This window comes from Euleptes europaea, chromosome 9 (genome assembly GCF_029931775.1).
Source record: "Euleptes europaea isolate rEulEur1 chromosome 9, rEulEur1.hap1, whole genome shotgun sequence".
NCBI classification, from domain to species: Eukaryota; Metazoa; Chordata; class Lepidosauria; order Squamata; family Sphaerodactylidae; genus Euleptes; species Euleptes europaea.
In genome coordinates, this window is record NC_079320.1 from 21837781 (window position 1) to 21851904 (window position 14124).

The 14124-nt window shown below is 41.0% G+C and overlaps 1 protein-coding gene across 1 annotated transcript; it reads right to left on the bottom strand.

Annotated features, from left to right (window-relative positions):
• Positions 1–267: 267 nt before the first annotated feature.
• LOC130482445 (alcohol dehydrogenase 1A) lies at positions 268–11061 on the bottom strand. The gene is made up of 9 exons (XM_056855159.1): positions 11011–11061; positions 7037–7138; positions 6081–6219; positions 5569–5656; positions 4020–4239; positions 2975–3238; positions 2034–2169; positions 1345–1483; positions 268–505 (listed from the first exon to the last, which is right to left on the bottom strand). Exons 1-9 carry the CDS (start codon positions 11026–11028, stop codon positions 481–483), a joined length of 1131 nt encoding a protein of 376 aa, XP_056711137.1. The 5' UTR covers positions 11029–11061; the 3' UTR covers positions 268–480.
• Between the last annotated feature and the right edge of the window lie 3063 nt (positions 11062–14124).

Sequence of the window (14124 nt, forward strand, 5' to 3'; positions counted from 1 at the left end):
GGAATCTTGTTAATTTTCAGACTAATATGTGCATGTTGGCATAAGCTTTCATGGACCGGAGCCCACTTGAGCACATCCATGAATATCTGTGTTGGCAGATATATGGCAAACATATGAGCAGAGACAAAACAAATTGTAAACAAAGAGGTCATGAAATGCAAGTGGTATGGTCTGGGACACTTTTATATAAAACTCCAATGTATCCAAGATAAGCACAGTGACCGTTTGGCAAAGCAATAGTCGGTGATGACATAGTCTCCCTAGCTCTGTTAATCTAATCCATTACAGGTTAGCAAAGCTAATATAATCAAATTTCCTGATGAATTCCACAATTTCATCCTAGTATTCGGCATTCATTTGGTCCATTATGCAAACATAGGTGTTAGAACAGAAGAAACCAAAAGCCCAGCGCATATGGTTCATTAGAAAAGCCTTGGAGAACGATCTTCAGCTATTGTCAGTCCAATCTTATTCAGGTTCTTAAAATGTCAAAACAGTGCGGATGCTGAAACAAAATGACAGACACTTGAACTTGGTAAGCCATATTCCACATTCCATGATAACTGCTAGCATTTCATTATAAAAGTAAAGGTAAAGATACCTTTATTACTGACCCATAGGATCATTACAGACCCTTGGGGTGATGTCACATCTTGACGTTGACTAGACAGACTATGTTTACAGGGTGGTTTGCCATTGCCTTCCCCAGTCATTTACACTTTACCCTCAGCAAGCTGGGTACTCGTTTTACTGATCTTGGAAGGATGAAAGGCTGAGTCAACCTTGAGCTGGCTACCTGAAACTGACTTACGTCAGATCGAACTCAAGTTGTGAGCGGAGCTTGGACTGCAGTACTGCAGTTTACCACTCTGCACCATGAGGCATTTCACTGTAACGGTTAACCCATGATTATTCAATTTGTTCGGGGGCAGTGGAGACAGGGAACAATATGTGATCTATATTTCTTCAGATCATATGATGGTGGTCCCCCTGGACTTCTTCTTCTTTTAGCCATCAAAGCACAGATGACTTAAGGCAATCTCATAGGGTTTTCAAGGCAAGAGACGTTCAGAGGTGGTTTGCCATTGCCTGCCTCTACGTCATGACCCTGGTATTTCTTGGTGGTCTCCTATCCAAATACTAGGCAGGGCCAACTCTGCTTAGCTTCTGAGATCTGAAAAAAATCAGGCTAGCCTGGGGCTATCCAGGTCAGGGCCCCTGGGCTTCTATGGGGAAACAATCTGTGCAAACTACCAGTACTTAGTGGTAACCCTACAAACTGTGTCACACAGGAAACTGAGAATTATTTAAAAGCATAGTTGCCAAAGGAAAAATGAACATTACCTCTTTCCAGACCGGAGCAGTTCAAACCCTTCATTGATTTTTTCTAAAGGTAATGTGTGAGTAATTAATGGATCCAAAACAAATTTCTTCCCCATGAAATCAGAAACCAGTTTAGGGACAGAATCCTTGCTCTTCCAACCTGAAAACCACCAAAGAAAGAGAGAAAACTCAGAATATATTATTAAACCAAGGACAAGAACAATATATTATTAAGGAGTTTGATATTCCTGAAGATCTAAATTACACCTTTATAAACCACCTTGGGAATCATTGACGCTGTCCTACTCGCCCTAGGTAGCTGATTCCACTGTTGAACAACTCGTACTGTAAAAATGATTTTCCTAATGTCCAGCCGGTACCTTTCTGGGTATAATTTATAATCATTATTGTGAGTCCTATCCTCTGCTGCCAACAAGAACATCTCCCTGCCCTCCTCTAGGTGACAGCCCTTCAAATACTTAAAGAGAGCAATCATGTTCCCCCTCGACATCTTCTTCTCTAGACTAAACATTCCCAACTCCCTCAGCCTTTCCTCATAGGGCTCGGTCTCCAGTATGCTGGTATCTGGCTGCTCTTTTTTATCATGTCCTGTATCATTCCTTTTCAGGACATACAAGTACTAGAAACCGTCTGAATGTTACATTTCAAGCAATGAATTGTCATGCTTTTCATCAAGCTCATGATTGTACCTCCAAACACAGATCCTTTCCAGGTACGGCCAGTGAAAAGAAGCATTGGATCAAAGGAGATCTCAGATGCAGAAGGAGGCACACCCACAATTACGCTGGTTCCATAGTTCTGGTGGCAGGAAGCCAAGGCAGCAGTCTGAGACAAAACAAGGACATAACTTTGATTTAGTCGCCCGCATTATTTTAACACTACCTTTGACAAAGTTCCCAAAGCAATTTCCTAACTGAACCTGGACACAAACTAAAATAGCTAAAGTCTAAAAGTAAGGTTGCCAACCTCCAGATGGTAGCTGGAGAACTCCTGCTATTACAACTGATCTCCAGCTGATAGAGATCAGATCACCTGGAGAAAATGGCCACTTTGGCAATCGGACTCTATGGCATTGAAGTCCCTCCCCTCTCCAAACCCTGCCCTCCTCAGGCTCCGCCCCCAAAATATCCAGATATTTTCCAACCCAGAGCTGGCAACCCTATCTAAAGGTCTCCACTGCATTTCATCTTCTACTCTCTTCCTAATACATGGTATTCCTTGCAGGCCTTACTGAGCAATTGGTAACATGATTTGTGGCAGTGACTGTTAAGGATGCTCTTGAATTATCTTATGTTCTTATGCTGTGGTGACTAAATGGAACCTCCACATCCAGAAGTAGTAAACCTCTGCATACCAGTGGCAGGAGGCAACCTCAGGGGAAGGCCTCAAACTCTATGCCCTGTTGGCCACTCTGTGAGACAGGATGCTGGACTAGATGGACCACTGGTCTGATCCAGCAGGGCTCTTCTGATGTTCTTAGGCATGTTACCACTCACCAAATCTGGCTAACTTAATGGTAGACAGGAAGCTGCTCCTGATGAAAGTAATGTTTAATTTCTGGTAGATCATATTCACTATCAAAAAGAACCATAACTAACAGATATGTAGAACAATTTTTGAAGTCACTTACCATGGTATCTGTGCGTCCAATCACTTCAAATGAATAATCTACACCTTCACCATCAGTCAAATCAAACAATACTTCATTGATGGGCTTCTTGTAATCCAGTGGGTTGACACATTCGGTGGCTCCCAGCTCTTTAGCTTTGGCAAATTTACTTTTGTTGATGTCAACTCCAATAATCCGGGAAGCTCCTGCAGCCTTGCATCCCATGACGGCCGAGAGACCAACCCCTCCCAAACCAAAGACGGCACAGGTAGAACCACGTTCCACCTAGAAAACCACAAGATCAACTTATGTCGTATGGTTCATTGCTCCTAGTATGATTTTAAAAGCCCCTTTTTAACAGGTATAGTCAGAGCACATTTTATTGTTGACTGTTTTCATCATAATGGCCACAGGTACTTAAAACCCAACTGAAGAGAGATGCTGTATTTCTTGAGGGGCTGAAGATATTTCTCATCATTTTGCTAGAAGTCCAATTTATGAGTATGTTTGTGAAGACTTATTCCAGGAATTATTGTTTTGCACTGATAAATAGACAATACACTTTAAATGTGTTTATGTCTTGGACACCAAACATCTTTCCCATTATACCTTAATGGCTTTGGCTGCTGCTAAAGGGAGGGTTAGGGACCAGAAAAAATATGACTAAAAGATTTATAAAATTATGGCTTTGGGTGAAAAGAGAGATCCCCCCTTTCTATAGCTTAATATCTCACGATGGAACTGATTTAGGGCAAACAACACAAAGAGGTGTAGAGAGACATTTGCCCCAATCCAGTAAGACTTTTCTTATGCCCTTATCAGAAATGGTACACAAATACACATCATATTGTAAGAGAGTGGATTTTGTTTAAACATTGTGTTATCATTTTTTAAAAATGAGTTCTTTCTGAATTCTTAATTGGTGTTACGGTTCGTTGGTTTTATGTTGTCTTCGATTAATGTTTTGTGATTTGTTATCACTTACTAGTTTAAAAATGTGGATACTATTTATATATATCTCTTATTATAAAGGACAGATTCTTGAAACATGTTCTCTAGAACTCACCTTGGCTGTTTGAACAGCTGCTCCATAACCAGTGGAAAACCCGCAGCCAATCAGACACACTTTTTCCATAGGGGCAGCAGCATCAATTTTCACCACTGCATTCTCATGCACCACCGTGTATTCCGTGAAGGTGCTGGTACTAATGAAATGGTAAAGCTTCTTCCCTTTGCAAGTAAACCTGCTGGTGCCATCGGGCATTAAACCACGACCTTCACTAAGGCTTTGGGGGGGAAAGACAGCCAGAGATGGAAAGAATTAGATATTTAAAAGGGGTATGTTGCACAAGCCCCCGAGGTATAATAGAACACATGACTTGAATGAGAAAGATCTGAGTTCATATCTTTACCAGGGTGCCAGAGCTGGAGGGGCACCAACCAACCCTGTAGCTGCCCTGCTTGCCCATGGCATCAGGGTGTGTCCCAGGAAGCTTAAGTGGGTGGATGCAGGGAGCCAGCTTCTACACACACCCCCATCCATTGTCAGAAGGGCTGTGGAAGGTGGCTTCCCACATTGGTGCAGTGCTGGGGAGGTGAGGTGGGGGGCAGCCGTCACAGTGCAGAGGAGTGAGGAAAGGGGGCCACTGCCTCCTGCCTTGCCACAGTATGGGAGGCAAGTAGGGTGGGGGGCAGCTTCCTGCTGCCTCCCCACTGTGCAAGAGAGGAAGAGGGTAGAGGATGGCTTCTCTTCAACTTGGGAGAGGGTGGCGAAGTCATTTGCTACCTATGGTGCCAAAAAATCTTTAGGCTAGCCCTGTTTATCGTCATAGGATCACAGATATTAAGTACTGGAAAAGACTTCCCTCTGCCTGAGATCCTAAAGAACCAGGATCAGCAGAGATCACCAAGCTAGACTGACCAATAGTGTGCCCCCATACTGTGGCAGCAGCAGAAATTAGAAAAGCAGTGTAAGTTCCTTTCCACCAAACCAATTCTTCCTTCCCATCTGTTCTTCAAATGCTCTGAAGACCAGTAGGCAGGGCTTGAAGCCACTCACATATGTTTACTGCAGGCTACAGTTGAGGGTATAGAAAACCCAGTACATAAAAGCCCAAATACAGGAAAAACTGGTTAGATTTAATTTTAATTCTAGTCCCTCTCCTTTTGATTTATGGCCACCTACCTCACCTCATGAAATGATACTAAGGGCCAAACTAGGTGAGACAGTGACCAAATCTTTTACCTGTAAATTTCCGACATACCTATACATTCCTAGTTTGTGTCATGGGCTGAGGAGAAAGAGGCAGTTTAACCTTCCAAGTGGTTTCTTCTATCAAACTGGCCATAGAATGGAAAATACAGGCTCCTTTTTATTTAATTTTGGGGGCTAATAGCACTGAATTGGGGGTGAGGGGGTATTAATTTTGAATGACAAAACAGCACAAGAGCTAGAATTAAACTTCCCTTCACCCCTCAAGATGGCGGTGATTCAAACCAAGGCCTTATATGGCTTCTATTATAAAATTTACAGTCTACCCAATCATGGATTTTCATTGTCTCCTCTGTTTCACCCTCAAATATGGTGCTAGTAAACAAAAAACAATGTCACTTACTCATGTTGAGAACAAAGGTTGCCTTTTGTACTCCGGCAAGAACTGCAGTTTCCACATTGTGGGACAAAGAGAGGGATAACATGGTCTCCTAGGAACAAAAGGAATCAACTGAGAGTTACAACTTTTACAATTACACAAACATCTAGAGATCAAATTTATGGATCCAGCAACTGGAACAGTTTAGCCATAATTTAAAGGGAAATTCCATAATTAGACAAGGCCTTTTAAGAGTAGGAGAGTGTGCACCCAATGAAGAACTAAATAAATTTGCACACACACACCCCAAAAAAACAAGACCTATGAGTGTTACCACGAGACGTGTGTTACTGAGGCATAAGGTCTGCATAGGACAAAACGTATACATTGTCACATGTGAAGTATATTTTGAAAATTTTTGGTGTGGTCATCACAGCCTTGGGCACGCTTCCTGTGGCAGCACATGAAAAACAGCTCCACCCAGGGTTATATGAGTACTAAATTCCAAACTGTCTTATAACCATCTTTGTTCATACCTGGTTTCACACAAGTTACTCCCTCTCCCACACTTTCCACAACTCCAGCTGCTTCATGGCCCAAAACCATTGGGAGAGGCATAGCAAATGCACCACTGAGCACATGGTCATCTGAGCGACAGATCCCTGTGGCCAAAATCTGTACAGAGTTAAGATGGAAGGAAGAAACACTGTCCATTTTTTTTGCTTATATCATGTAACAAGTCATGACATTCAACATCTAAAACAAAATGGTGATCTATAGATGCATGTGGGCCACCACCATACCATAAAGTCTTGGTTCACCCTGACTAGGAAATTATTGTTTGGTATCATGGGCATGAGCCCTACTTTTGCAAGTTTCTGCACCTTCTCCTGCCTCCCTTGGATGCTTAGAATTTAATTACAATGCAATCCTATGCAAAGTAATTTGAATCCATTGAAATTAATGGATTTAGACTGAAGTAACTCTGCATAGGATCACATTGTTAGTGACTTGACTTGAGCCATGATATCTGAAACAGCAAAGTGGGATTCACTACTCCAGAAAACCAGAACTACAAATCTGATTGGAAAGGGAAAGGCAAACCATAGTAGCAGTAGAAAAGAGCAAGAGTCCAGTAACACCTTAAAGAATGACAAAAATTTCTGGTAGGGTGTGAGCTTCTGTGAGTCACAGCTCACTTCTTCAGATACCTCATTCCCTTCCCAGAGATTTTGTTAGTTTTTAAGGTGCTACTGGACTCTTGCTCTTTTCTACTGCTACAGACAGACTGACATGGCTACCTATCATGATCTATCTCCATAGTTAATATGGAATCCTTGGAATTTGACTGTTCTGCTCAATTTGATGTGTTTTACATTTTTCCTTTGTAATATTTGAGTTTTTAACATATTTAACTTTTTCAATACAATAAAAAATACCACAGCAAGAATTTACCTTACATTTGTGTAGCATTAATTTCCAGGTCATTTACCTTAATACGAACTTCATGAGCCTTTGGGGGAGCTACTTCGATTTGCTCAATGACCAGGGGTTTTTTAATCTCCCAAGCGACAGCTGCTTTGCATTTAATGACCTGTAAAACCAACACAAGTCACTTATCCATTACCTAAGCAGAACACTCCACTCCCTTCCCTGAGCCATGTTAAAACATATGGAGAAGTCTTATCATGTGTACCTTGCCCTTTATGTTCCTAGCTGTCACTGAACACAATCACTCTGCAAGCACAGAAGGGAGGGGAATTCTCACAACCCATCAGACATCCTTATCCATCCTTTGCAGTAGAAAGCTTACCACAGGCATGAGGCAAAGTTCATCCCCTAATTTCAAGAAAGAAAAATTAAAGCATCCCATTTTCAGACTTTCCTAATAACCAGGGTGTGCTGATCAAAATTACTTCAAATTTCAGTTGTTACAGAAGTTGCCACTGAATCACTGCAGGACGAGGATGGGGGCGGGGGGTGGGGGACGGACGTCAAAGCACAGTTAGGAGAGGGGTATTGATACCCACCACCATTTGTACTTCTGTTCCCATCTGCTTTTTTAAAAAGTTGCTCCCCCTCCAAGTTCTGCTTCAGTGGACTTGGAAGGGTGTATCTATGCTCTGTATGACACTGCCAATCTGTCAGCCCTGGACTTAGAGGGATTTAGTACAACTCTCGTGGGTTTATGCTGTTTCTTGTCTAGGTTGAGCCTATCTCAGACATGCAAGTCACCACTGGTGATCAAGCTGTTTCTTTTCTACCCCTATTAGGCAACAAATGAAATGCATCGGTATGTGAGGACACAGTGGACTAGTACAATGTTCTGAGGCCTCCTTGACAGAGTGTGTTGTTGGGGTGTGCATCCAGATGTTTCTGATCCAAAACAGTGCCTAAAATTCCCTGTTTCGTTTTGGATTGGAAATACCCAAGATGAAAGAAGATAACTCTTGAAATTTCAGGATTCCCGAACTCAAACTCCTAAAATTTTGGGATAGTTTTGGTTTGTTTCAGCTTGGGTGGTAGACCTTGTTTGGCTCTGTTGATTCCAATGGGTGGCAGAACTATTGTCCGAGTCTGCATGCAAGGTACATGACCCATTGGAAACAATGGAAATAGACTCAGATGGCAGGTCTACAGCCCACTGGAATCAGTGGGAGAAGCCCTGATCTCTGAATGCTGGGTCTACCATCCTTTGAAAAGAGTGGAAATAAGCTTGGCCTCTGACGGATGGTAGACCTGACATCCTGATTCCAATGGATGGTAGGTAGACCAAGAATCCAAGTCCAGAGGCCAGGTCTATTTCCACTGTTTTCAGTGGGTGGTAGATAGGGTTTCAGGTCCCTCTTTGCCACCGGCAAGAGGCTTTTGGGTCAGAACCTGAGGAGGGCGTGGTTTGGGGAGGGGAGGGACTTCAATGCCATAGAGTCCAATTGCCAAAGTGGCCATTTTCTCCAGGTGAACTGATCTCTATTGGATGGAAATCAGTTGTAATGGCAGGAGATCTCCAGCTCGTACCTGGAGGTTGGCAACCCTAGTGGTAGGGTTGCCCTACCACCCATTGGAATCAGTGGGGTAGATGGGGCCTCCAAGACACCAAGATTACCACCCATTGGAATCAATCCATTTCCCAGCCTTGAATGACCCCACTTTGTCGATTCTTATGCACATGGGGGCCATCCATGGGTGTTATATATAATTTATAAAAACTATAAATATATCAGAAACTCTTATCTGTTACAGCATCCAAAAATGTCTGAAGGAAATTGCTATGTTAATTAAAAGAAAACCGATAAAAAGTGATAAGACTTGCAGTTTCCCTAAATCACAGTAGAATATCTGGGATCGATGTTTTGGCAGCTTTCTAGTCCATTATGAGTCACCTGGAGTTGTGGTGAGTGAAGTAACATAATTTGTTTTAATAAAAACATGAAGCTAAGAATACCGTTCCTGGTGATACTAAGAACTACTTTTAATCTGAGAGTGGAATATAACATTTTTAATGTGTCAACATCAGAAAACAGAAACTATACATTTTCAAATTATATGGGCATTCTAACAGAAATGGGTTACAGCTTAGAAACTGTACCTAGTAAAAAATAATGTGCAGTTTGTAAAAGCTGACTAAATATCTGATCTGAGACCTAATATTCTTTGGCGAATGTGCAGAAAAGCTAAGCTTGGTAGAACATTTATGTAACAGAAGCAATCATGCTTTTTGTTAAATATGTTACATACGGTATGTTTTTTCTGGCAAGACCGGACCCTGATGAAATCTGCTTTTTTAGTGTTGACCCTGAGCCAAATAAAATGTTAACCACACCATAATGATTATGTGCAAGTGTCTTCTTGTGGTGAAAAGGTCAGCTTGTCTTTCCTGAGATAAATTTCTTTTGGTGTGCTCTCAACACTGGAAGATAATCAAGATTTTCTTATAGCAGGCAATACCATACTTTTACTTCTATATTAATTGTTAGCTTAATTTCATATGATCAAGCTGAAATCTTGGCAGCTTTCTGGTTTGTCAAATACATTGTGTTAATTTAGGCTGCTTTCACAAGGAGATTTATTTTAAATGTAGCCTTCACTACCACTGTGAATGGAGAATCATACACATTGGCAATGGAGCATTCACATGGCAGTTTAATGCGTGCTTCAGCCATTCCCACACACACACCACCAGAGGGCTTTTTCAGGCTGTTTTTTAAAGGCAGATTGCTGTAGTGCAATAATGTTATAATGGTCTGTTGCCACAATGTGCTAGTTTCCTGCTTTCGTTTTTTTTTAAAAAGTGAGTCTCTAACCCTTTTCATTGCAGAATTACAAGGACATTTCCCCTTATAATTCTGCAATAAAAAGGCTAGTAACTCCCCCACCCCCAGTGAAAACTGGGAACTAGTAGATTGTGGCAACAGATCATTATAATGTCATTGCATTATAGCAATCAAGCATTGCTAGTTTTTTTAAAAGCCCTTTGGTGGGGGGAAGGGTGGATGCAGTGGATCTGGGGCAGAGCAAATTGTGCCAGTGTGGGCAGGTCCTGCAAAAAATGCACATTTCCCCAACCAAAGGGCATCCGAAGACACTTGGACTGCGGTCGTCCAAAAAATAACATACCAAAGCAAATTTGGGAATGATCATAGAAAAGCACTACAAAATACAGAAATAGGATGAATGGAGGATGACATCATGAAAAGGTGAGGCAAAATATCTGAGTGGAAGTATCATTAATCTAATTAAAATGCTGTCATTTTTTTCCTGTGCATTTATGCATCTGCATGAAAAACAAAAAGAGGAGACCAAAAACTGTGAGTTTACTCCGTGGTCCTATATGATCATTCAGAACAACAGGTATATTGTACAACCCCCCCCCCCCATAAAACACAAATTGCGGGCATAATCCAGCTAAAGTTTAGTGTTGTTGATTCCAGTGGGGAAGTGTTAAACTTGAGTTTACCTTGCTGGCTGGAATCAGTGGGATAATGTTGGCTGCTGTATAATGCCCTATCCTTCTTTAACCATGCAAAATGATTTTGAAGGCTCTACTACTTACGCTTCAAGATTCCTCTGCATCAAGTGAGTTTTTAACACTGTATCCTTCTGCAATATTAAAAACTCAGTCATTATGTTCGGAATACCATAATTCCCCTGTTACACCTTGTGGCATCTTTCTGGTTTGTGCAACGTAACCACAAATGCTGTTTCTCCAGTGAATGGGTTTTGTATTTTAGAAGCCTTTGTGAGAAATCCTGGCTCACCTGGAGTTTGATATCAAAAAGCTTACTTCGAATGATATCTTTATTAATTCAGTGTATAAAGCAATGTACAATCACATTTTAATGTAATAACAAAAAAGGCACAACAGAACTTTAAACAGAACTTGCTTTATGACTCCTGGGCTTAATGCCACTATCCATTTTATCCTATGAACACCAGTGAAGGACCAGCTTGAAAGTGTTTACTTACTTTGCCTGCGGTGCTCATGGTGCTTCTGATTCTTGACTGCTCTTTCGTGCTTCAGGAGCCTGAACAATCTCCTTGCTCTTTAGTGGGTCTTGCACAGATTGCTGACCGGTTCCCTTCAAGCCGCAATTGCATGAGCTTTGCTTGGGGCCTTATAAAGCAAACTCAGTGGCTCCTCAGTCCCACCCCTAAACCCAGAAAGGAAGAATACTAAACCCCTCCTCTACTGAATATCAAATCCATGTTGCAGTCTAACAGCAGTAAAGGAGAATAAGGAGTGTAATTTTCTTGCTATGTTCACATATAAGAATTTTTGCTAGTGGGTAATCATATGTGCTCCCTGGGACACATGTAATCTATAAACCAAGTGACCTTGGATCTATGTAGTCAACAGCAATCCCTGTGTTTGTTGTGGTTCTTTCTCTAGTTCATAGTAATTACTGCAGTTGGTTCTGCACACTTGTGCAAAAATGCATTATGTGACTTGTCCTAAAAACAGAAGTACGCTTGGTGAACGGTTTGTGGAAAAGGTGACATTCTGTGGATCACAGAGTCTGGATTCACGCATATTTTATTCCCTCAACAATCCTCTTGATGCATTACAGAGTACTAAGATTGCCAGCCTCCAGATGGTGCTGAATATGTAAAGATAATAAAATGAAATGAAATACTGACAATGAAATGTTTTCTTTGTATTATTTTCATACAAATCGCTTTTCAAACAATATGAAGATGTGGTAAATGTAATAATTCTTACACTGAGTCCATAAAGCAATAAATCAACATCTTGTTAAAAATCTATAGTACAACATACAACGATTGCTATGGTAAGTATGAACAAGAACACAAGGGGTGGGACAAGTCTCTGGTAAAAGATCTTGTTTCTTCCTTCTTCAGCCACCCGTGTCCAGTCCTGTGTCCTCTTCTTATGTTGCATTAAATTGTAGTAATTTTACAATTTCATTTCAAAGCTTAAGCTTTACGTAACGTCGTTGTAACAAGAGCCTAAGCTTCTTGTAAGATGATTGTTTGCTAAAAATAAAGACAATGCTTGCGAAGTCATTTTATATAAGTTTAAACAAAACTCAAACATTCTTTGATGTAGTATTTTGTCCCAGAGGATCCCACGGGACAAAATACTACATCAAAGAATCTTATCTCAACTATAGGAAGTTTATGCTCGTGAGTACAAATTAAAAAATATTTTTGAATGTTTGAGTTTTGTTTAAACGTATATAAAATGACTTAGCAAGCATTGTTGTTGTTGTTGTTTTAGCAAACAATCATCTTACAAGAAGCTTAGGCTCTTGTTACAATGACGTTATGTAAAGCTTAAGCTTTGAAATGAAATTGTAAAATTACTATAATTTAATGCAACATAAGAGGACACAGGACTGGACACGGGTGGTTGAAGAAGGAAGAAACAAGATCTTTTACTGGAGACTTGTCCCACCCCTTGTGTTCTTGTTCATACTTACCATAGCAATCGTTGTATGTTGTGCTTTAGATTTGTAACAAGTTATTGATTTATTACTTTATGGACTCAGTGTAAGTTATTACATTGACCACATCTTTATATTGTTTGAAAAGCTATTTGTATGAAAATAATACAAATAAAACATTTCATTGTCAGTATTTCATTTCATTTTATTATCTTTACATATTCAGCGTTTATTTCTTAAACTACTTGGTTTAAGAAATATCTGTATACACAAAGTGATATTATTCTTTAGTTTGAGCCATAGTAGTTGCTAGTTCTAAATAAGCCTTTCCCTAAGGCAACTCAGTTTATATATTTTTGCATAGCCTCCAGGTGGTAGCTGGAGATCTCCCACTATTACAACTGATCTCCAGGCGACAGAGATCAGTTTCCCTGGGCAAAATGGCTGCTTTGGCAATTGGGCTCTATGGCATTGAGCCCCGCCCTCCGCAGGCTCCACCCCAAAAACCTCCAAGTATTTCTCAACCCAGAGCTGGCAACTCTACAGAGTACAGAAGTCCCCACCAGCGTAACAGTTAGGCATGCATTGCAGGTTCTCCTCAATTCCCATGTGAGTAGTGCTCGATTTCAATCATGACTATAGTGCATGTGGAGAAGGGGCTTCAGGATCTGTCCCCCTGCCCTGTCAATTTCCTGACCCCAAACAGTCCTGAGTTTCTGCATCTACCCTTCACAGTTCTGGTGCCTGTAGATGACAGCACAAGGATTTATATGATTCTACATACTATGAGAGGGATGTGAATCCTAGTTTTGTCCTTCTGTTGCTCTGGCGAATTAAAAAAGCGTATCGGACTCATCTCTTTCTTTCCAACCTTCTTTTTTCCATCCTCAAATCAACATGGCTGCAGCAGCAAAGCATGGAATACCACTTGAAACATCAAACAGTACAACCCTGTATATTCATTTGGTTTGAAATTAAATTTGCTGTGTTATTTGACAGTCCTTGAAGCCAAATCTTGGAACATACCAGAGAGGGGCCTAGTAAAAGCTCTTCCAAGAAAGAGCTGCCTCAGGCTGGGAGAAACTGCTGGAATTTGGAAGAGCCCCAAGAGACAGCTGTATGAAGCCAATTAATGCCTGATAAATTACCTCAGAAATGTCTGTGCCCACAAGTCTGCTTTCTATCACTAGCCTCGAACATTGCCAATGTGACTTGATATTAATTCTTGCAGAGGAGGGTTGTTTTCTAAACATGTGACAAACTAACCTGATGGGTGTGCTGTTTTGACAGTTTTATTTCATTTCACCTTAGGCTTAACACATGCCTTGACGGCGCTTCTGCATGGTATGAAGGGGGAGAAGAGTAGAAGCTGTGTTGTCACATTTGAGAAATTTGTGTGCTTTCATCAAGAATAGTCATTTTGATGCCAGCGAAGTAGTTGACTGTGTCCTGGTAGAGTAGGCCTTTGGAAGTGGCCTTTATAATATTACCACCTGTGTGTAGCCAGCAGAACAGTTCTGTAAGTGGTGTTACTGCACCTTTAAGGCATACTTTCTGTGTCTCTGCTCTGTGCTATAGGGCTGGTTATCTGAAAGTAGTTGTTCTCTAGATATAACTCATAACACCTTAGTTTTGGTCTCCAATAAAGGTAGTTGAGACCTCATATTATCATTGT